Source organism: Halictus rubicundus, chromosome 14 (genome assembly GCF_050948215.1).
Source record: "Halictus rubicundus isolate RS-2024b chromosome 14, iyHalRubi1_principal, whole genome shotgun sequence".
Classification (NCBI taxonomy): domain Eukaryota; kingdom Metazoa; phylum Arthropoda; class Insecta; order Hymenoptera; family Halictidae; genus Halictus; species Halictus rubicundus.
In genome coordinates this window covers 5,567,163-5,592,213 of record NC_135162.1, presented here as the reverse complement: position 1 = coordinate 5,592,213, position 25,051 = coordinate 5,567,163, and the positions used below count along the sequence as shown (strand labels likewise).

Sequence of the window (25,051 nt, the reverse complement as noted above, 5' to 3'; positions counted from 1 at the left end):
AGAGCCTGGAAAGACGAGTCCAACGAGTACCATGACCATACCCTTTCGATCATTCGGTCTCGAGATATTTGAGACTAAAAGCATCAATTATGTTACCTTTCAGACACGAATATCTTGAGACTGAATGATCGGAATGGTATGGTCATGGTACTCGTTGGAATCGTCTTTTCAAGCTCTACAAGTATATGTAGGAGATTGTATACCGTTATTATGAACTTATTGTGATAATGCAATTGTTTCGATTTTCGTGTTTCACTGAAGAACGTACAGAGAGTATTAATACGAGCACTCTGCTTCACTATAAATTTAATCCGATTCTCAATGGAATGATACGAAAGTTTTATATTCATCCGGTATTATTCACGTTTCGTTTTCTCCCGGGAAAGTTATATAACATTGTGAAATCGCCGATATCGAGACCGTATAGAGAATTTTTCTGCGTGCATAAAACTCGAAATGAACAACTTCAATTAACTTAATATGCAGAGCGTATATGGGAGATCGAGGCGGACGTATGTTCGTATATTAATCAGAAGTTTGATACGGATTGTTCATCGAGAACAAAAACGTCGATAATAAATTTGTTCGTTATTATCTCGTGCTACGTTGTCTATATAAAAAAATTACTTTATCCGAGTTCTCCAATGTTTTACATTCGGTCTTACCTTCTCCACGTTGATAATAATAATTATTTTAATCAATGGCACACTGTGGATATATGGAAAATGCAGTTTAAAAAATATGTAGACATCTGCATACAGAAGAGAAACATCAAGAGATAGACAAATAAACGAAACGCACAATAAAATAGAGACAATAAAAGATACAGTAGAATAATTTAAAGATAACATCGAACAATTTCAGATGCACAGACATAGAATGTCTGACGAGATGCTTGTTTAAATGAGTCATAAGATAATCGGATTAGTTGTACCAGTGTAAAACATTAACACCAATCGCCATGCCATAAATTATGTATTCACTCAAGTGTACGTTGTCTAGCGATATGTGTACAGAGTGTTCATCGTAATGATTAACGTAATTTTCGAAACAGTTTCAGGAGTGGAGCAAACGATGCGAAAAACAACATAACTTTGTTATTCCTAATGATTTATTCATGAAACTTTTACCAGCATGTTCCTGACGCTTTTCTGCGTAAAATGATACCCAACACGATACAGTTTGGACTGTAATTAGTTGCTTAATCCACGATATAGTGGAACCTCGATTATCCGAACTGATGGGTGGAAGATGAATATTCGGTTTGTTGAACTGGTGTTAACGCTTACTATTGAAATAATAAAAATTGTTATGAATAGAAGAATTATAGACCTAGCTTGGACCTAAAAATGGCGTTAAATTAAATCGTGAAATTAGTTAAATTAAATTGCATATGGGTCAGTTTAGTTTGAACTGTGTTAAGAAATGAAAATTCCAAAAAATTAGGAGATGAAAATATAAGACAGCTTTCGAATGTCATGCTTAAAAATCTCAAAATATTGGTTGTAAAAATGCAAGAAATTATAACTGAAATAATATTGAAGCGTCTCGAAAAATGGTGGGCCGTACGTTGAACACTCTATGTGGTTTTTCGAAATTGTTCGAAACCATTCCGGCAGACATTGCGAATATTTCGTCGGGCTAACTATTAAATTCTTTCGTTGCCAGGGATCGATGACAGCTCGGCTGTCAACGAGGTAGCCTCGGCCCGAGGCGACGACGGGTTTCGACAAGAACGAAATTTCAAAAGCGTTCGGCGAACCGCGTTGTTCAACAGCAATTCAACACATGCAGTTTAAGTCGTAGTAGAAATTCTCGCGTGTGGAGCGAAACGTGTGTGTTCTCTCTGCGTGTATGTATACTGTGCGTGTAAGCATGTGTGTGAGCCGACACGACAGCACAGGCGCAAACACACGCGTACACGGAAACACGCACGCATTAACAGACCGACCGGCTACGGCAGGAAAATTGTGGTCACCAAAGTGCGTAACATACACACGTGTACCCGTTTCTTTGTATCTGTCGGAATCAAAAAATAGTTTTCCACCGACGCACGACTGCGTCCAATTTGGTTTAGTATCGGAGAGACGGGGTTGAGTCGCGAATTAAAAAAGGAAGACAATCAAGAGGGAAATGTATCGTTGTCCAGTCCAACTATAGTTTACGGTGTCCATTTATTCTTTTTCGAATATGGCCGTTTTGTTATTTATTTTTTTTAATGGAAATCAAATTGAATATCGGCGCACGGCACGCGATGAGAGAAATTCAGGCAGCATTTCACTGGTACAGTTTTATTCCGATATAAGACGATGGCTCGGGACCGCCTTTCGTCGTATTTCGGATGAAGATTTTGTATATTAACCCTCGGATTCCTGCGAGTTGTAAGCCTATGCTGGAGTCATTTCTGACTTGTACTGATGTCTCAATAGTATAGTTTTATTCCGATATAAGACGATGGCTCGGGACCGCCTTTCGTCGTATTTCGGATGAAGATTTTGTATATTAACCCTCGGATTCCTGCGAGTTGTAAGCCTATGCTGGAGTCATTTCTGACTTGTACTGATACCTCATTAGTATAGTTTTATTCCGATATAAGACGATGGCTCGGGACCGCCTTTCGTCGTATTTCGGATGAAGATTTTGTATAGTAACCCTCGGATTCCTGCGAGTTGTAAGCCTATGCTGGAGTCATTTCTGATTTGTACTGATATCTCAATAGTATAGTTTTATTCCGATATAAGACGATGGTTCGGGACCGCCTTTCGTCGTATTTCGAATGAAGATTTTGTATAGTAACCCTCGGATTCCTGCGAGTTGTAAGCCTATGCTGGAGTCATTTCTGATTTGTACTGATATCTCAATAGTATAGTTTTATTCCGATATAAGACGATGGTTCGGGACCGCCTTTCGTCGTATTTCGAATGAAGAAGAAAAAGAGGGGACGAGTGACTCCGGCACCTTATACGGAGGGTTAAAAGTTATGTCACAAAATCGAAATTATGAATCCGGCCAACATGCATGAAATTTTTAAATACTTCTTAAGTATCAAAATTTTGTTTAAACATGAAACAGTTCCTGATCTGCCTTTCATATTCGCCGGGGGAAAATGGCCACCGTAACTATAGTGCAATACTACCTTTTCTTGTTATTTGTGGTTTGTATTCTCTCTTCGATTTCGGTTTCGATTCGCAGGAAACGCTTAGTGTGGTTTTGGGCTTCGTGGAGACTGTGTCTTGGTCACGGTAATCGATTTCTAATTGATAATACAATTAACCAATTGCAGGATGAGGCCCGTGTACAGGTACCTCAATGAATTTTTAGTTTAGTCGCTGTTGTCAGCGTTAAATTACCGTGAAGTCGGCACTGCTCCGCGATCAACAGTGGCTTCTCTTCGGGGACCTCTTTGAGATTACTATAATATCACCGCGTAAGGATTTATTAGATATTTTGTTTTCGAGAAAATCTTTTTTACTCGATCCGAAACGATTCTGATGCACAGGTTATGATACCGACGAGGAAATGTTCATTATTATCTCTAAATAAATATTATTCATAAAAAATTGTTGAAAATACTCTACACATAAAAAAAAAATACTCCACACAAGCAGAACGCGGCAGACTGAAAAAGTTGTTTTGCACATTTTGGTCGTAATGTGCGATGGTCTATTGTGTATATTTGCAATCGGCAATCGGTTTGTGCAGGATAAAATATGTTTTCTCTTTTATTTCAAACCGTAAATTTCGGTGCAGTTTTCAAACAGTATACTGCACACACGAAGTGCATATTCGACGCTGCAACTACTGCGCAGTGTACCGTCGGCTATTCTAATGCAGACGGCACACTTTCCATTGAAGGTGTGGAAAAAATAGCAACAAAAAATCGTACATCAACTATTCAAGAGACGTTGTAAAGGGCATGCTTCCCTCTGCGAAGTCGTTTTAAAGCGAATCGTGGAAAAATGTTAGTGCAGTCTATAGAGTCTCTTGAATTTGTAAATCGGTCTACAGAACGGAAATTCAAAACTTCGGACTTCCAGTCTGCTTTTTAACGCAAAGAACAAATTCAAATTAAGCCGGAAACTTCACTTTTCAATCTCTGCGTACGGATGTTCAGAAACTCATTTGCTACGTCTCATTTTACATGAATAAACGCTATCATACCAGCTGTTAGTCAGGAAATTAACAATAAACCTACCGAGCATTAAAAGTACCCGGCATGTATGGCTTTATAAAAATGACACGATTAAATTGCCATTTTCATAATACTATATGTTCGACTTAACAAATGTATTCAATCATTCCCCAAAATATTTTTTATTATTTCAGGAATATTATTTCCATGTATTCCTTAGGATAAGGATAAAGAGTCTCTACAGGGTGTTCATTTGAAAACTTTCCAGCCGAATATCTCGAAAAGTATGAAAGATATTAAAAAAGTGTAAAACACGTGTCCAAGGATTTCGAGGGGCAAAGAGGGCGGCAGTATCAGTTTTTTATTTGGGTGGTGTTTTCAAGGTCGTTTGAAGATCAACTTTGTTTTTTCAAATGGAAACCTATATTTTTTATTATGGGATCTTATTTTACGCAAAAAGACTAGCAATTTTCGTAGGATACTTTTTCTATCTGTGCACTAGTTTCGGAGATATTTCAAGAGAAGTAGAGCGAGTCATACTTACACTGCGAGAAAGTTTGTAATTTCCTTATAACTATAACAAATTTTCAAAATGTTCTCCGTTGTTTTCTAAACAATAATACAGACGATTCTCAAACTCTGAACGAACATTTTTGAAGGTGTCTGTTGCAATAGCTCTACATTCCTGTACAATTCTGCGACCCAAATTGTTGACGCTTTCTGGTTGTTTTTTTTATAAACAACAGTCTTTAAGTGTCCCCATAAAAAGAAGTCGACTGGAGTTAGATCTAGGTGGATCAATGATGTCGTCCAGTAAATTTAAATACAAATTGACATTCAGATTCTCTTGGAAAAACAGAGGACCTATAATAGCATTTCCTAAAATGCCAAACATTTATTTTTTCCGGCCATTGAGTATTACTTTCTCTAATAAGATGTGGATTCTCGTCACTCCAATGACGATAGTTATGACGATTTACAGCACCGTTTAAGAAAAAAGTGCATTCGTCACTAAAACAAATGTTTTTAATTAGATTAGGAGCGACGTTGATCATATTTGTTAATTTCTCACAAAACTCAATCCGCCTGTCAAAGTCCTCTTTCAATAACTTTCGATGCAACTGCATTTTATAGGGATGAAACTTGTTATGTTTAAGCAATATGTGCACAGATCCCACTGATACACCAGTTACCACTGAAACTTGTCGAATTGAGCTAGTAGGATTCACAGTAAACTGTCCTATAATTTCGATTTGATCAGCTTCTTTTATGAATTTTAGCTGGTTTCTTTTTAAAGTCACCGATCCTGTTTCCTTAAACTTTGTAACTAATTGTATCACGTACGTATGAGAAACATGTGTATCATGATGTCTCTCATTAAACGTAGCAGCAGTTCGACGAGCACACTCATCAGCTCCATAATTAAAAATTATTTCTACTCGTTCTTCTAAAAAATACACCATTTTATACAATTAATTGTACTACGATCTGTTGTTACGATGATTCACACTTGACTAAATGGTACAATCTTATATTGAGAGATAGACAACATAAACAAGAGATCAATAGAGGACAATTTTGTTTTCAAACGGTACGTGGTAGTACAACTGTAATATAAATAATATACAGGGTCATCCGTTTTTAAACGGCCAAACGTGAACCAGCTATAGAGGACCCCAAATGTAACAACTTTCACCCCTAACACTTTTTTTGATTCGAAGTTATTTCATTCAGTCTCCACGGCGTGCCCCATGTCAAAAAAACCAAGATCCAAAGGTCATACAAAAAAGTTGACTTAATAAAAAAGATGCCCCTATTTGTTTTAAACCAAACAAAGGAAAAATCATCAAGATACATAATTGCAGTCCTAATATGTTTAATCTTAAGTGAACGCAAAAAATTACGGGTTTTTGCAATTATCTAAAAATCAAGACCGAATCAAAAAAAGTGTTAGGGGTGAAAGTTGTTTCATTTGGGGTCCTCTATAGCTGGTTGACGTTTGGCCGTTTAGAAACGGATGACCCTGTATATAAATATAATATGCCTCGCTCTACTTTTCTTTAAATATCTCTGAAACTAGTGTGCAGATAAAAAAAAAGTATCCTACGAAAATGGCTAGTCTTTTTACGTACAATAAGATCCCATAATAAAAAAATATAAGTATTCATTTGAAAAAACAAAGTTGACCTTCGAATGACCTTCGAAGTCCTTGGACACGTGTTTTACACTTTTTTAATATCTTTTATACTCTCCGAGATATTCGGCTGGAAAGCTTTCAAATGAAAACCCTGTATAATTTCAACAATTCTAAAATCATCTGCGATCGGAAATTATTGTCTTTTACATTATAATCTTTTACATTACAATCTGAAACGAGAAACTGTTGAAGACCTCATGAAAGAAGTCCTCAGCCATGGGCTTTGAAACATCATGAAATAATCGCGGGTAGGTTCAGTGTTAAAAACAGCTGGTTAGGGTGAATTTTATGGACTTTAAAATTGCAGGACTCTAAAAGATCCGGATCCCGGAAGAGGCCACGTAGATCGCGAGCCCGTCGTGAGGGACAGGACTTACACCATTTAACCGCGGTATCTCGATGCTCGGTATGTAGGTGGTCTCCTCGTGTCCCGTCGAGCAATATCTAGTTCTCCTTCTGCTGGCCCGCGGGCTGCACCTTCCGCACGGAACCGCCGCGTCGGAATTCCGCGTTTTCGCGGCCGGCCGTTGCCGGGAACCGCACCGCACGGCGAACCGCAATTCCGAGACCATCTCGGCGCACAAGGACTGGCGAGGGCCCCCGCAAAGTAGATAGAGCCGATCGGTAGACAGACAACGTCGTCCACGCAGCACAGCAGCCACGGCAATACGAACAAATGATACACAAGACAATCGGGGAACCTCGATAACCATGCGATTTCTTCCACCTTCTCCCGCTCTCCCCCCAACCGTCGGAGCAAGGCCGTTTAGTTTTTCTCTTTTTCTTTTCTTTCTTTTTTTCCTTTTGCTTTTGTGTTGCACATTTTCAGTTCTGTTCGGTTTACTCGAGTGCCTACGACCGTTGATGCGTGATGCTTGGTGGCTCGATGGGTGCTTGTTGCGGTTGCTGTGAAGGCAGTACACTCCGACACGAAATCGTTCCGTGTATCGAAAATATGTATCAGGAGCAGTAGGGCACTTGACCCGATTACTGTGCCGTGACACAACGAATCATTTGATTTCAATTTGATCTGTTCAACATTTATATCGATTCGACTCTTTCTTTTTATTAGAATGTATATTTTGGCTTAACTTCACTTCAGGAAACCAGAAAATTTTAACTTTTCTTTGTGTAATCCTGTAGATTTTGCCGAGGAAAGACCGAAAATCCAAGTTTCAATCCTAGGAGATCACTAGTTCAGCAGTTACGCGTTTTCAAAGATGTGCGATTTCAAGCGTTTCTGATTGGTAGGGCCGTCGCCATGTTGGTATGTAGCGTTCAACAAGCAGAGCCGCCCTTATCTGTCAAAATCGCTGAAAATCGCACATCTTTGAACACACACAACTTTTGAACCAGTGAATTCCTCACATTAAAACCTGAATTTTCGCCATTTCCTTGCCAAAATGTACAGGACTACATCAAAAGAAGTTAAAAATTTCTGGTTTCCGGAGGTAAAGTTTATCCATTATTTTTAAATCTTATTAATATCTCACAACAATTGAAGATTTTTTTGCTTAAATTTCTCGTCCACATTCGCGTGCCTCCAATTAATGTGTAATAATTTTGAGTCTAAAATAATATTTGTATATTATACAGCATCAAGCAACATACAACTCAGTAAAGTCGGTAGAAGTATGATCGAAGACTATCCTTTTGCCATGTATTTCGTTTTATATTTGCAGTACGCGAAAAAATCAGTATTCGATGATTTTGTGACGGAGTGTACACGAGAACGAACGTAGTGCAGCCGCGTTACCGAGGGATTCGTCGAAGAATGAATTTCTAGCTTATTCGTGAGTGCATCTGTGCGCGGATGCGGTTTGGCGCACGGTGATTCGTATCGAGGCGGTTTAGGATGATTAACGTGTTTAAAACGGGTAAACGATGGATGTTCTTCATTTTTTTTTGCATGTGATTCTTTCGATTGCAGATCTCTTTCGTTGAGTGCCTCACCTGCATGCTAGTGTCGGCGATGGATTTTTGCGTGGAACCTAGTTGGCGGATCAGAGGCTCGGGGTTGCGTTAGAATCCTCGATGCAGATTTTATAAACATTTTTTTTTTGACCCGTAAAAATGTATCAAATCCTTTTCGGAGGATATTATTTTTACGGTTGAAAGATCACTTATGCAATTTAAATTGAACATTTGAAGTTTATTTTTCAATAGTGTATCGAATAATTTTTTTACTTAAAAAGGATATTATCAAGTAAATATATCAAGTGGATTTCGTGAACTTTATTTCGAGAAGGACATCTTATGATGGTCATAAATCCTGCTGGATGAATGCACCTGAGATTTTAAGATAATCCTTGATTTTTAAATTTCCAGCTGTATAATTTGACTTTTAAAGCATGCAGTTGCTATATTACGTCACAGAAATGAACAGATGATATATCTGTCAAACACAGTGTATATGTAGAGCTACTGTAAAATTTTTGTGTTGATTCATAACGAAATGACACATAGTGTTTTCTGAATAATCAATATTGCTCAAATACATGAATAAAAATTTTCCATTGAAAGAAATCCATCGAAATTCTGACGCCAATCAGAAAGGAAAAATTCAGTTTCAAAATTGCACAGTATATCGATGTTAATATTGTTTTAATCAAACATAGTTTCGACGAATTTGAATCGGTCAAAACAATATATAACCTGCATCGTTGATCCTGAGAAGTGCGCAATGAATGCGATGAGTAAAGGCAGTAGAACAGTACGTTTGTAGTCAGACACAGAGAATAAGCGATACGAATCAGGCAAATGAAACGAGAATAGATCATGACAATACTGTGGTGCATAGGAGAGATAGAAGTTGTGCAAACAGGATTACATTCCGATTAGTTTCAATTTTAATATGAACAATTTCTAACACCCAACATGTATGTGTATATCTGAACGAATATCAATAAAGCTACTGGAAAAAATCAAATTTCTCAATTCTAGTCAGGGAATACAGTGTTGCACAAAAATTGAACGAACTCTCGAATAATGCACATTCTGCAATTACCCTTTGAATGGTAAGAGGATTAATCAGATTATAAAATATTAAAATACAACAAGGACACGAGCTTTCTCACTGATTATCACACTGGGGCTCTTTTGAAATTCTGTAAAAATTAATTAGGACACAATTTAGGTGCGTAGTTTAAAATTATGGGAACAAATCTGAGCGTGTGGGTTTTTGATCCACTGCACCTCTTTCAAAGCAAAAATTGAAGGTAACTTGTAATAATCGATTGACTATGTGCAATCCTATTGAAAATTCAGATGGACTGATAAGGTTGCATGAACCGAAGAATGTGCATCATTCGACACTGAACCTATCACTGTTACATAACCGGTGTTCCATTTCACAATTATTGAAGTTATAAAAATTTCTTCCATAGGAAACGATTGAACAGACTTTATAATTTAAGCACATACAGTGAATTCTCGATATATGTCAACAACAACGGTCTTGCAGCGTCATGTATCGTCCAGGAGACATACTACTCGGCGTCCGTGGCCTCTCGACTTTCGTGGCCCCTCACGTGGTATACCTCGCGGTAGTGGGGATAATTCCGTGACATTTATCATCCAGGTCTTGGCGACATATATAGAGAAATCACTGTAGTATGATGTACACCAGTCACTTTTTTGTAACTGACAGGCCCAGTGTTAATTTCGTATAGAGCTTGCCATAGTCGCGTGGGACACATATAGGGTGTTGGAAAGTAGCCGTCCCGGCATGCAACTGACACATCGAGCAGAACATCTTCCACTTAGGTTCGAAAGGAGCAGAATAGATAGTAATACAATAGAAAACGCGGACAGAGTGCGGAGACAAACGGCCTTGCACCGCTACGGAGAGAAGGCGCACACCCATGCAGCACATAGTGCAACCTGTCCATCGAATGAACATGTCCAAGTGAACAAACATAATTCTTACCATAAGGAAAAAGTGACAGTTACGACGTCCTCTTCATGATCAAATTTATTCAGCAATTCTTTTCTCATTCCAGCAATCTTTCACTCGGCGCTTTATTTTGTAGTCCAAATGGTTATTTATTTAGTAGTCCAAACGACATTCCAAGCATGCAAAGTAATTACTGTTACTGCGAGATTGTTTCCATCAATTGTATTTTTATTATCGCGCTTGGAATCGATGCCTTCTTATAAAATAAATATTTTAATTGCTGTAAGTTCGATAACAAAAATTTCGAATCGTGACTGTTTAACCCTCCGCACTCGAAACTGTTTTCACCCCAAAAGACGTTTCTTCTGACCTAGAATTTTTATAGATTTCTAAATTGAAACTCACCTAGAATTTTTGTAGATTTCAGACGTGAAACTGACCTGGAATTTTTATAGATTTCTGACGTGAAACTGACCTAGAGTTTTTATAGATTACTGACTTGAAACTGACCTAGAATTTTTATAGATTTCTGACTTTGAAATTGACCTAGAATTTGTATAGATTTTAGATTTTACATTTTGTAGATTTCTGACTTGAAACTGACCTACAATTTTTATAGACTTTATAGATTTCTGACTTGAAACTGTCTTAGAATTTGTATAGATTTATGACTTGAAAATGGCCTAGAATTTTTATAGATTTCTGACTTGAAACTGACCTAGAATTTTTATAGATTTCTGACTTTGAAACTAGCCTAGAATTTGTATAGATTTTAGATTTTACATTTTATAGATTTCTGATTTGAATCTGACCTAGACTTTTTGTAGATTACTGACTTGAAACTGACGTAAAATTTCTATAGATTTCTGAATTTGAAACTGACCTAGAATTTTTATACATTTATGACTTGAAACTGGCCCAGTGTTTTTATAGATTTCTGACTTGAAACTGACCTGGAATTTGCATAGATTTTAGATTTTACATTTTATAGACTTCTGACTTGAAACTGACCTGGAATTTTATAGATTTCTGACTTTAAAACTGAGTTACAAATTTTATAGATTTCTGACTTGAAGCTGACCTAGAACTTTTATAGACTTCTGACTTTGAAACTGGCCTAGAATTTGTATAGATTTTAGATTTTACATTTTATAAATTTCTGACTTGAATCTGACCTAGACTTTTTGTAGATTTCTGACTTGAAACTGACCTAGAATTTTTATATATTTATGACTTGAAACTGACCTAGAGTTTTTATAGATTTCTGACTTTGAAACTGACCTAGAATTTGTATAGATCTCTAACTTGAATCTGACCTAGAATTTGTATACATTTCCGGATTTTACAGATTTCTGAATTTTGTCACTTTCTAAGATACAAACATAGTGAGATAAAAATTGCATTAATTAATAGTGCGGTAATTTTTGTGACCCCTCGGTGCAGTGATTCGAGTGCTAAGGGTTAATATCACGGTAGCTTTGATGAACATTTGATGATTCTTCTTTGATTATCGCTTGATTGAATGAGCTTCGAGCTCCCCATACGAACGGGTAAACTCAACAACGATTTAGCAATACTAATTTCAACGGACTTAGGCGTTCGTTCGGCGGACAGGTAGCAGCGGGAAGCACGAAATCGCACGCAATTATCTCCCTGTGAGCGCTCTGCTCGCTTACCCTCTCCGATTGGACGTTCTTTTTCGAGTTCCAGCAGAACTCGAGGATCGCCACGAGGATCGCGAGCGCCAGCCCGCAAAGCAGCACAACAAAGACACCACCTGGAATGAGAAAACCGGAAGCTCGTTATTTTACCGCCGCCGGGTGTCTCCGTTTCTTTTCTGACGTCGCCTCTCGGCCTCTCGCACGCCGAGGAGTTAATGTACCTGCCACCGAGGACTGTTCCCCTGAATCTGTTCATCCAACGCCCTTCTTCCTTTTCCTTTTCTCCCTCCACCCCTTTTTCACCCTTCCATCTATTTGTCTATTTATCTTTCCATCTGTTTAGCTCCCCTCCCCACCCACCCCCCACCCCCACCATACGTCTCCGTCGTTATTTACGCCTACGCTTACCGGTCCTCGTCGATCGACGGACCATTGTTTCTCGCTTCGATTCTTCGAGTTTCTTACCTACACCCTCGTAAGAATTCCTCTTCCTACCGTCGCCCCCCCCCCAGAAGTTCCAGAGGAAGAAAAAAGTCGACGGATGCGGAGGAGGTATAGAAACTTTTATCGGGAGTTAAGAGATCGCGCAATAGAAGGGAAAAGGGCCCCGGGGCTCTGCTAGAAAGTTACCGAGGAGATTCGGAGCCGGAGAATGTACACGTAACAGGATAAGGGGGTGCCTGAGAAATTTATCGATTATTGTCACTGCGATTACCGGAACATTTTTCATCGAAACATCCCGAGGCGGAAAGATGGAGGTAATGTGGGACGCTTTACGACAATGCAACATACGATTTCCTGCTGGGTTCTTAACCCTTTTAACCCTTACCAGCCTGATTCAAAAATTACTGAAAGGCCAAGAAAGGTCTGTTGAAAAAAAGAGCCTGGTGGTACACGTGTGTACCACCGTTTCACCCCCAACCCCTACTGCGATAGGAAAAATTTGAGGGTGAAAATCTATTACTTTTAGTCCAACTTACATATCCATTACACTGTGATTGTTAAAATTTCAATTGCTATATTCAGGGACGAAAGGGATAAACCTCCCTGTGTTCGCCTCAGAGCGCAACCTTTGCCCTTTAACACCAGAACTACCACTCCAGTCGAAATGACTGGTTTGACAACTTTATTTTAAAATTCCTACTTGATGTTATATTTTTTCTCCGCAATGATGTAATGACTTTTGCAGGGATAGCTAAAGGAATAATATAATAAACTTTAATTTTGTTTTATTCGTTTAAAATAAAAGTAATTTTTTATCATGGCTACTTATACCAGTGCCAGTCAATTTGACTGGTGTGAACTTATTGAACCGTATAGTATGAAGGGAAGGACCATAACAACCGACAATTTTTTTACAAGCTTGTCGCTGGCATATAAATTATTAGCCAAAAGAACCGCACCGGTTGGCACAATACGCGGAAACAAAAGAGAACTCACAAAAATTTGTAAAACGACGAAGGATACCATGGCTCGCTTTCCGTCGCTGCTGTATCGATCAAATGAGATTGCACTCACAATTTATAAAAGTAAGCCGAAGAAGAAAGTTTTTATCCTGAGCTCAAAACATAAAACCGTCGAAATTGGAAAAAGCGAAAAGGGCCTACCTGAAACGGTCGAATTTTATAATGAAACAAAATTTGGGGTAGATATAGCAGACCAAATGGCAAAAAAATATAGCGTGAAGTCGGGATCAAGAAGATGGCCACTTCAAGTATTTTTTAATATTTTAGATTTAGCTGGCATGAATGCCTGGATTTTATATAAGGAAAGCACAGGTGAGCAGATATCCAGAAAAGATTTTATGTTTCAATTAGCAAATGAACTTGCCGCTGACTATGAAAAATCACGGATAGAACAAAGAGCAACTGAGATCCAAAGTACGTCAAAGAACTCACATTATTCACGCAAATGGTGTCGGATAGGGTACTGTAATAATAATGAGACTACCACCATTTGCAAGTTTTGTAAAAAATATGTATACGGAAAATGCACGCAGAAGAAACTGTACGTTTGTAAGAACTGTGACTAATGATAACTTTTGTACCTAATAATTTAAGTTACATTTGTATTTTATTTATTCTATTACGTTTATTATTATTATTATATTGTTATATTATACTTCTTATATTTACCAATGGAAATTTATTTTAATATCCTTGTTACCAAAGATTTTGGTACTAAATATTCTTCATTATTGTACTCACTGTTATTATATAGTTTTTATGATCTCAGAACACGCAGTTCCTTTTCTAAGATAATAACAAATCAATAAATATAAAAATATTCTACTATTACGTATTTTTTAAAGACCAGTCATTTTTACTGGTTTTGGTAGAGATAGTCTCAACTGTCGGTAGTTCTAATGTTAACTCGAGACCTGGAACGTTCGAAAATTCCTGCGGGAACGCATTCTAAAATTGACTCGAGTTCCTGTCGCGTGATTCCTGTTGTCGTATTAAACTCGGGTCTCCGCGAACGCAACCGACAGAATTATGCATCTCCACACAGGATCGAGGAGTCGGATTTTCCATTTGAAAAGCGTCTGGCGTCGTAAACGAAGCGAAGAAGTAACTCGCGTGCGCCGGCCGCAAATTTTTAATATAAAACTCCTGCGCTGAAATCGACCAAAAAACGTTTCCCCGGCGTGCTCCGCTACGAAAATAAGTGCCGCGGAGTTAAATTGAGAAGCAACATTGCGAGATGGTAGAGCCGGGGCACATACGGACGAAAAAATCGAGTACTCGGGGCACCAAGTAAACACGAAGTTAGCTCGAATCCAGGCAGAGAGAGAGAGAGAGAGAGAGAGAGAGAGAGAGAGAAAGTGAGATGCACGGGATGCATGGTGCAACGTGTGCACGCAGAAGTTGAAAAAGTTTACGGAACACCGAGCCTATACACGGGATACGAACTTTGTCGATATCGCTCCGCGAACAGAGAAAACAGAAAACTCGCGTTCGCTCGCATAAAATCGAGAAGCGAACGGCTGCGTGTGTGCACCGCGAACTTTTGATCAGGCGGCTGACTTTCGTGCGCGGCGACGATGCTCTGCCATACCTAAGCGATTTAATGACGTCGGCGTCCACGAAATGAGAGCTGGAATAGACGTGACCATTAGTCAATGATTATTCTTGCACGCCGTATAGTATGATCGGTCACGTGAACCTGAATACAGGGTGGAAATTGTAAAGCGCCATAGACGAATATCTCCAAAAATATTGAATCTATTGAAAAATGTTTCGCATGAAAGATGTTCAGTATCGAGTGGGATATCACGTGGACTTTCATTTTTCCCGGTGGATACTCCAAGGTGAGGTGAATGAGGTGATGTTTTTTGTTATCCATAGTGCTTTTTATCAAATATTTAATTAGTGTTAAATTTAATGTTAAATTTAGTGTTAGTTTAGGTTTAATTTAATTTAGTGTTTTTTTTTATCAAATAGTGCGTTTTAAGGCGAGTTCAATGACCTACCCATGGTCATTCAAGGTCAAACTTGCAGGGAAATAATAACTTCCAAATAATGAATAATAAACTGTCAAGTCTAAGTAACTTCGTTCGTTTGTAATTTTGTTAGTTTAATGAAACTGTAGAATCGAATCGGTAATAATTAGACTGCGGATCTTTATACAAAATACAATTTTTATACGTCAATCGCAATCTATAGGAGCTGAGTAAAAATTGATTTTGCTCATTAATAATTTTTATATGTCAAAAATGGTATATCGACACTGTTAAACTTTTTTAATCGTTTTACTGTTTTGTATTACACCTACTCATTTTTGTCATAAATTTATAAAATCCGCAGTCTAGTAATAATATACCCCGAAGTGATATACATGTACCAATTATGGTACATTATCTTAACGTAACTATTATTCCTTTGCATTGCATGATATGTATACTGAAACATAAGGAATTCTTGTTTTAAAAAATTATATAATTTTTGTTCATTTATCAGATCTCTTACAAGAATTATTTTCTGCAATTGGCATTTCATCTTTTCTGTTCACTTTTAAAGAAAAATTCGCTCGTATTTTGTATCTAAACATATTTACAGAATCTAAATTTATTATACCATTGCTTTGTTTTTATTGTTGAGACAGATACGTCTCGTTTGGAAGAAATTAAGCAATGCATATACAGGGTGGATGTTATAAAGCGTTACACACGAGTATCCCCAAAAATATTGATTACATGCAAAAATGTGGGACTTTTATTTTTCCCGATGGACACTTCAAGGTGAGATGAAGGTCAACTTTCTTTTCCTAAAATAGAATAATGTGTTGTTTCATCCACCATCAAATACTGCGTTTTAAGACGAGTTCAACGACCTATGACTCAAGGTCATTCAAGGTCAAACTTACAGGGAAATGCAGAAAAGGTGTGACGGTTTTATTTGTAGTTTTAGATTTGATCTGCATTAGAGTTCGTTTTAAGAGGAACCTTTGAGGCGATTTTAGAACGTGCTCATTCTGAAAGCATGCGTACCCACAAGTGTCTAGGAAAATTGTAGATTAAAGAACGATTAACATTATTTGAGAAAAATCGCGGGACTTTATCGGAGCTCTGTCGGGAGCAGCTGGACCACGGCAATCGTTAAATGATTACCACGGTGCAGCTTAGCAAATGGCAGAGGACCATGGTGACCATGATAAGGGGACCAAGGAGCATCCGTCATCAGGAAGTCGGGGCAGTTTAAAATAATTCCACCGATGTCGATGGTGTGTAACTTCATCTGTATGCTAAGTGGAGCTCGGTCCCTTCGTCAGGTGAGTCCGGAACCGGGCTCATTTCACCGTCGAGATTTGCATAACTGCGCCGACGTTGTGATTTAAAGGACATCCGACGCGTTTCGCCGGAAGGTCTAAAGTTTCCCGTATGAACGTCCGTCTATTTCCTTGAACCGCGGTCTAACTAATTTCGCGGCACGACGACAAAAGGCAATGTGTTTTAGCCGACGACCGTCGGTGCCAGTCTTTGTAATTAGAAAGTCAAACAGGATGTACCACTGGTTGTGTTCCGCATCTGAATTATTCCCACCGAAAGTAAGATTAGATTCCTTATCATTTTTTCAAACTCAAATTGACACGCGGATACTAGGGTAAGGGACCCAATTACTGTAGGGGTACCGATTACTGTGACCCTATATTAATCATACTTATTTTTAAATCGTAATAAATATTAAAAAAGAGATATTAAATGTTTCCATTAATATCAGTACAGGGTGTCCCACATAAATGGGAACACCTAAATATCTTTCGTATTTACAGTCCCATCAGAAAACTTCAGAGGACAAAGTGACACTATTGCAGGGGGCCATTTTAATGGTGAAGAAAAAATTTTTTATGTCGTGTTTTTTAATGAAATTTCAAGGTCACCGATGTTTTTTTAAATGGAATAGTATATTTTCTTACGATAGCATGATAGACAATAAAAAACTGAATTTAGTGGATACTACCTTTTTCACCTTGAAATGACCTTGAGCAAGAATAATCATGTTGTAGCGGGTGCATATCCAGGATGTACATCCTGTATATGTTGTACATGTCTTTTTTAATATTCATTACACTTTCTAAAAAATTATAATTAATATAGGGGCACAGTAATTGGTACTCCCACAGTAATTGGGTCCCTTATTGAAATCGAGTCAATTTTGGAAAAGTTGCCGGTCGCGATTCTCGATTTTCCAACTCGTCCTCCGTAATTCTCGTTCAACTTCCGTTTGCCTATCGTAAAGTGCAATCTTGACCCTTTAATTCCAGCCCCTTGAACGTCCAAAAATTCCTTCGGGAACACTTTTCGAAATAGTCTCCTGGAATTGATGAAATCTTCAACTCAGACAAAATCGACTCGATTTTAGGAGGAATTTTTTAATGAGTTTTAGAATTTGTTCCCGTGGGAATTTTTGAACGTTTGAGATTTCAAATTAAAAAGCAAAGATTACATATTCAGATGGATGCACGGAAAATAAAAAATAAATACGAAATTACCTATCTCCGACCCTCAGTACCGACAGAGTCGATTCGATTTTAGGAGGAATTTTTTAATGAGTTTTAGAATTTGTTCCCGTGGGAATTTTTGAACGTTTGAGATTTCAAATTAAAAAGCAAAGATTACATATTCAGATGGATGCACGGAAAATAAAAAATAAATACGAAATTACCTATCTCCGACCCTCAGTACCGACAGAGTCGATTCGATTTTAGGAGGAATTTTTTAATGAGTTTTAGTATTTGTTCCCGTGGGAATTTTTGAACGTTTGAGATTTCAAATTAAAAAGCAAAGATTACATATTCAGATGGATGCACGGAAAATAAAAAATAAATACGAAATGACCTATCTCCGACCCTCAGTATCGACAGAGTCGATTCGATTTCAAGAGGAATTTTTTAATGAATTTTAGAATTTGTTCCCGTGGGAATTTTTAAGCGTTTCAGGTCTCAAATTAATTGGGAAAGATTGCACTTTAAGATAAGCACGCGGAGATTTAAAAATACATACGCAATTACATTGCAGAATTGAAAATCTCCGACTCTCAGCACAGACAAAGTCGATTCGCTTTTAGAAGGAATTTTTAAATAAATTTTAGAATTTGTTCCCGTGGGAATTTTTTAGCGTTTCAGGTCTCAAAATAAAAGACAAAGATTGCAATTTCAGATGGATGTAAAGAAAATAAAAAATAAATACGAAGTTACATTGCAGAATTGAAATACTCCGGTCCTCAGCACAGACAAAGTCGACTCTATTTTAGGAGGAATTTTTTACGGAATTTTGGAATGTGTTCCCGTAGGAATTTTTGGGCGGTCGAGATCTCGAAATAAAGGACAAAGATTGGAATTTCAGATCGATGCACAGAAAATAAAAAATAAATACGAGTTTTTATTGCAGAATTGATAAACTCCGACTGTCAGCACAAAGTCGACTCGATTTTAGGAGGAATTTTTAAATGAATTTTAGAATTTGCTCCCGTGGGAATTTTTTAGCGTTCCAGGTCTCAAATTAAAGGGGAAAGATTGCACTTTCAGATTAATTGCAAGGAAAATAAAAAATAAATACGAAACTACATTGCAGAATTGATAAACTCCGACTCTCAGCACAGATAAAGTAGACTCGATTTTAGGAGGAATTTTTTAATGAATTTTAGAATTTGTTCCCGTAGGAATTTTTGGGCGGTCGAGATCTCGAAATAAAGGACAAAGATTGGAATTTCAGATCGATGCACAGAAAATAAAAAATAAATACGAGTTTTTATTGCAGAATTGATAAACTCCGACTGTCAGCACAAAGTCGACTCGATTTTAGGAGGAATTTTTAAATGAATTTTAGAATTTGCTCCCGTGGGAATTTTTTAGCGTTCCAGGTCTCAAATTAAAGGGGAAAGATTGCACTTTCAGATTAATTGCAAGGAAAATAAAAAATAAATACGAAACTACATTGCAGAATTGATAAACTCCGACTCTCAGCACAGATAAAGTAGACTCGATTTTAGGAGGAATTTTTTAATGAATTTTAGAATTTGTTCCCGTAGGAATTTTTGGGCGGTCGAGATCTCGAAATAAAGGACAAAGATTGGAATCTCAGATCGATGCACAGAAAATAAAAAATAAATACGAGTTTTTATTGCAGAATTGATAAACTCCGACTGTCAGCACAAAGTCGACTCGATTTTAGGAGGAATTTTTAAATGAATTTTAGAATTTGCTCCCGTGGGAATTTTTTAGCGTTCCAGGTCTCAAATTAAAGGGGAAAGATTGCACTTTCAGATTAATTGCAAGGAAAATAAAAAATAAATACGAAACTACATTGCAGAATTGATAAACTCCGACTCTCAGCACAGATAAAGTAGACTCGATTTAAGGAGGAATTTTTAAATGAATTTTAGAATTTGTCCCATGGGAATATTTTAGCGTTCAAGGTCTAAAATTGAAGGGGAAAGATTGCACTTTAAGACAGGCACACGGAGATTGCGATATAAATACGAGATTGCACCTTCCCCTTTAAATCAATTCAATTCTGATTGTTCTGAAAAACTCGCGTTGAAATTCCTCAAAAAAAAAAAAAAAAAACAAAGGTTTCGAATTCTTATTCTACGTCTCCCATTTCAAGGTAAGAACCTCTCTGGCCTATTCCCGTCACGCGATACCTTATCAAGACGTTACAAAGAGGCAATGTGCACTGCTACTCATACAAGCTCCGCGGAGGCTCTAGGGAAAGCTGGCTCGCGCGCGCTTCCAAAAGAGAGTATCAAGAGACAAGGCGTCGGGAAATCGAATGAAACGCAAGAAAATTCCCGGGCGAAATTCATGAGCTGCCTCGGGGGGTGTTGAGGGGGAGGGAGGGAGGGTGAGGGGGACAAGAAACCGGTGGCGAGTTCAATTTATTCGTCGACTTTCGTGCTCGGAGGGGTTTCGGTTCGCAGCCCCCCTGGCAAATAGGGGACGGGGTCCCCTAGAAAAGCGATTAGCGAGAGCCGAGACTGAAATTTCGCGTTCGTCCTTCTTCTTGTCTCAACGAGTACGTTCCTGGCAAAGTGGGCACTTACCCAAGTTACAGACCGGCCGAGTGAGGGCGAGAAAAAAAAAGGGGTGGAAGAATCGCGCCGGCGCACAGTGGTCCAAATCGAGAAATTCAGTGACTTTTGGCCCAAAAATGAACTTTCATGTATCGATACCTGATCAATGAACATTGCTTCCCAAATGTCCATAGACCTCGGAAATGGAGAAATTAGTACAATTTATTAAATATTATAGTTGCAATAAATATTGAAAGTTGGACATTTTAAGAAGAGTATTTTTCACAAGAAAAATTGCTTCACTTTGATGCGATGCCCTGACGTTCCTATTTAATATTTTCTCGCGCTTTTTTTTTTAAATTAAAGAGCAGATTTTTGCGATAAGAAATCGTGTCTTACATTATTAATTAGTCTGCACAATGTATTAAAAGTTAATGCTGGACTAAATGGAGAAAATTAAAAAAATTTTTTATATTCGGTAAGAGATATCTTTAAAGTCCCAGGAAGTCCCAGTTTCTAACAAATTGGACTATTTTCAGTACACCTTCCTCTATATGATGGTATAAAAATTATTTCCGCACTCTTCCGCCTTTGCAAATTATAGCAGTTTAAAACTGACAATGTTACGATTATGATTGGTATCCCATGCCTGCTTCAGTCCATAAGTTATTAATGCATGGTGCAGATGTAATAAAACACGCATTATTACCAATCGGACAATTATCGGAGGAGGCTCAAGAAACACGTCACAAAGACTTTAAACAATTTAGATACAAACATACAAGAAAATCAGACAGAATATTAACAAATGAAGATGTATTTATAGACTTTTATTGACATCGGACCCGCACATGTCAGCAATGCGAGTGAAATCATGTAAGAAAACAATACAAAATTTAGAACCAGAAGCTGAATTATTAATAATTAAATAATAGAAAAGGCAGGCTTTGAAATGGATGGACTATAAAAAATAATGCTAGACAAAACCATTTGAGAATGAAGACTGACAAAGTATAAACAAATATTATTTTTTCATATTTCATGTTATTATTATTATATTATAAAACCATCATTGTTATCACATTTTTATCACAAAAGATTTACAAAAATGTTACTAAATTATTTTATATTATATACAATATTACAAATATTATCAATTATTATAAAAAATATCTTTTGACACAGTTATGTGACGTTTTTACCTTACCCGACTCCTCAAATTTACATTTTTCCCAATTCATTAAACATTGCATGTGTGAAACAAATATAAAATACACACTTAGACAGAAAAAATGGTTTGGAAGATTGTATTTAAACAATTTTTTTTTAGTGAAAAATATCAATGAAAATTAATAAGAAATTATTGTTTAAGAAATTTAAAAAATATTAATTTTTCTTTAGTTCAAATTGACTATTTTTTTAATGAATTTTAGTGCAAATTTCATCCCGATAACTCTTATGGTACAAAAGTTATAACAAAAAGTCACTGAATTTCTCGATTTGGACCACTGTGCGGCGGAGGAGGGATTCTGTCTGGGAAAATCGTAGAAGTGATACTGGGAGGGGTTGGAAAAAAGGACTTGTTGTGTCTCCCATAAAATCCGGGGGAGGGCTCCCGGAGGCTCCCAAGAAAAATATTCTCGCGGAGAAAACTTTTACGCGAGATTTCCCCGCGGCTGAGGGCAGCCCGTTTTCTCTTTCGCCGCCTCTGAATACTCTTTCAGGCGACGCTTATTGTGTCAAACGTCGCCGTAATGAACTGGATTCTCCGTAACGAACCCGGAATACATTAGTTCTCCTCTTTTTCTCTCCCCCAGGATCCGAAGTCTCGCCCGCCGAAGTTTCGCGTCGGGGCGTTCAAACGAACAACGTACGACGCTCCGCTGCGTCGCGATTGTTGCTGTCAAGTTGCTTGTAAATGCTTCTTCTCGCGGGTCTCATTAGCGAGATTCTTACCGCGAGCACGATTTTTTTTTTCGATCGACGCACTGTCGGGTATTTGGCCCGAAAAGCCGGAAAAAAGTCAATTTCAAGAATTTAACGTGAACTGTAATTTTTTTATTGCTCGAAGTTGTTGAATGTGTGGAGAACAATGTACTACATTTTTTTATTCATTTGTAACTTTATGAATCTCTGAACTTAATCGAAAGTCAAGAGATTCTATGACTTGAATTGCCTTTCCAATCATGCTATAACATATCGTACATTTATGAGTGATTTTTACATGCTTTAAAAAAGCTGTGTAATTTTTTGCATTATGGATATCTTTTAGGTAAGGATGGACTACACTTTCAGACAGTTTTCATTTTTTTTTATTATACTTATTTATGAAGTTATTAATATTTGTATATGATCAATAATTCAGAAATTATTTTTACAATTATAAGACTTCATTAACGATTTTATTATGGTTCCGAGTGAGTCCCGAGGATCTTTTTGGTCTCATTATATTCGGTAGAGATTTGTGATTCCAAGCTAATAAAGTTTGGTTCCGGATTTGTCCGGATTGACGATTTATAGCTAATTTAGTATTAGCGTTTAGAAGTGTTTTACGTACGCCTATACGCCGTAATTAATGGTAATAATTTAAAAATATTCTTAAAATACATATCTACTTATTAAAACATTTCATGATCTACATATTTTGTATTAAAATAATAATGTACATCATTTTAACATAATTTACGTGTAAAAATACTTTTTCCAGCTTTTTCAAGAGTTCCGATAATCTGAGGAAAAAAAGGTTCGAACAAAAGATTAACAGTATTCAGATGTCTACAAATTTCAATACATAAAATTTCGGAAAAGATTTCTTTTTTATAAAAAGTGAGGATCAATTTAATTTTTTAACTGTTAAGATACATTTTTATTTCATAATGTTATAACTGATGTTAAGACGAATTCAACGACCTACTACATTATGGCATTGAGCCTTTATATAACGCTTAAATAATTTTTTCCGGCTTTTCCGGCCAAGTATCCCACTGTGCGACGGATCGTTACTGCGAGGTCTTCGCTTTCGCAATGTTTTATTTTTTTTTCAAGCTTCATCGTGTCGGCTTGTTTGTTTAAAACGCTCATCTTGTGGGGGAAGGTGCGAGGAATCGAATGGTATTTTTTAAAATTCGGATTGGAAGATGGGAACACTGTTGATATTTATTTAAACGCGTCGAATGCTGGACGAATTTTATGCCTTTGCAACTGTTTCAATCGCAGGAACGATAGGAAGTCTTCACGGTACTAAATAAGGTTAAACTTCACTTCGGGAAACCAGGAATTTGTAACTTTTTCTTATGCGATCCTGTAGATTTTGGCGGGAGAATGTCGAAAATCCAAATTTCAATTCTAGGAGATGGCTAGTTCAAAAGTGATGTTTGTGTAAAGATGTGCGATTTCCAGCGTTTTTAAGGGCGCCGTCATTTTGGTATGTAGTGACTCGGGAGGAATGAAATTTTCTGGTTTCCTGAGGTAAAGCCCTTTATAACCTAGTTAAGTTTAGTATTAATAGGTTGATATTTAGTGGCACTGATTTTTCGAAAATCGAGAGCAGACGATAAAAAGTAGTACGCGAATGGAAAGGGCGTTCTGTAAGCTTTGAAGTGTGTGTGAGAAAAAGTTACTTGGTCGAAGTATAACAGAGATATTGAACGCACAATGCACCGATGTCCAGAAGATCAATTTTTGCTCATCTGGATGTATGAAATTACATATGCCCGTAATTACGCGTGTAATAACGATTTGATCTACATGTACCGCATTAATGTACCCCGTTTCCATATTATACGAAATGTACTTTATACTACATAATCGTGATGTCTTGACTATTGAAGCATTACGAGATAATTATTATTTTGCTGTTAACAATTTCCTCTACGTGGTAGAGCCAAAGTGAATTTCCCTCGGCCCTATTAAGGGCATCCGCCCTTTACGAACTAACTGTCATCGTAACTCTAAAGTGTTTAGACACAGAATTATCGTTTCGTACGTCGGAATGCAAATGAACTAATTAGGAGACTGTGAATATTCGTGGAGAATTCAATTTTGTACACACCCCCTTATGAAACACAGAAAATATTAGACACACAAATTGTCTAACAATTTTTTCCCTGGGAATGCAATACTTCAAACGATTGTTTCGCTAGACGAAGAAAGAAATGATTCAATATTCAATTTTACTTGTCAGTTGCACCTGTAAAAACGCAAACTGGATTCGCTAAGGGCTGCAACTGCATCCGAGCAGTCTCGGTCTATTTAATTACCAGCACACTTAACAGCATGCTCCACGGCTTCCAATAATTTTTCTCCCAGGCGCCCGCGATCTAATTACAATTAACGCACGAACCGTGCGTACTTCATTAGCGAAAAGTAAAGGTTGCGAAACCTTGCACCGCTGAACGCGTTTGTCCCGCAATTACACCGTCCATAATTAAATCAAATCTTCCGCGCTGCTATTACACGATAATTGACTCCACTCGGACATTTAATAATTATTTCGTAGTAATATCATGTTCTCGCGCAAACCCTCGCCGAGATGGCTAATTAAAACTTCCAGCGTCTTCTAAAATATCATTTCACACTGCTCGTTTTCTTTCTTCTTTTTTTTTCGCCAGCCACCAACCGCGAGCTGGCAAAAATAAACGAAAAAGAAGATAA

At 37.4% G+C, this 25,051-nt stretch overlaps 1 protein-coding gene across 1 annotated transcript in view; it reads right to left on the bottom strand.

The window, feature by feature from the left end:
* LOC143360896 (glutamate receptor ionotropic, kainate 2) overlaps nucleotides 1–25,051 on the bottom strand; it is a 327,145-nt gene that overhangs the window by 7,420 nt on the left and 294,674 nt on the right. The window contains exons 18-19 of the mRNA XM_076800073.1: nucleotides 11,901–12,001; nucleotides 6,709–6,916 (exon numbers count right to left, since the gene is read on the bottom strand). Of these exons, the coding sequence (XP_076656188.1) occupies nucleotides 6,709–6,916; nucleotides 11,901–12,001 (309 nt within the window). The remainder of the gene's footprint in view (nucleotides 1–6,708; nucleotides 6,917–11,900; nucleotides 12,002–25,051) is intronic.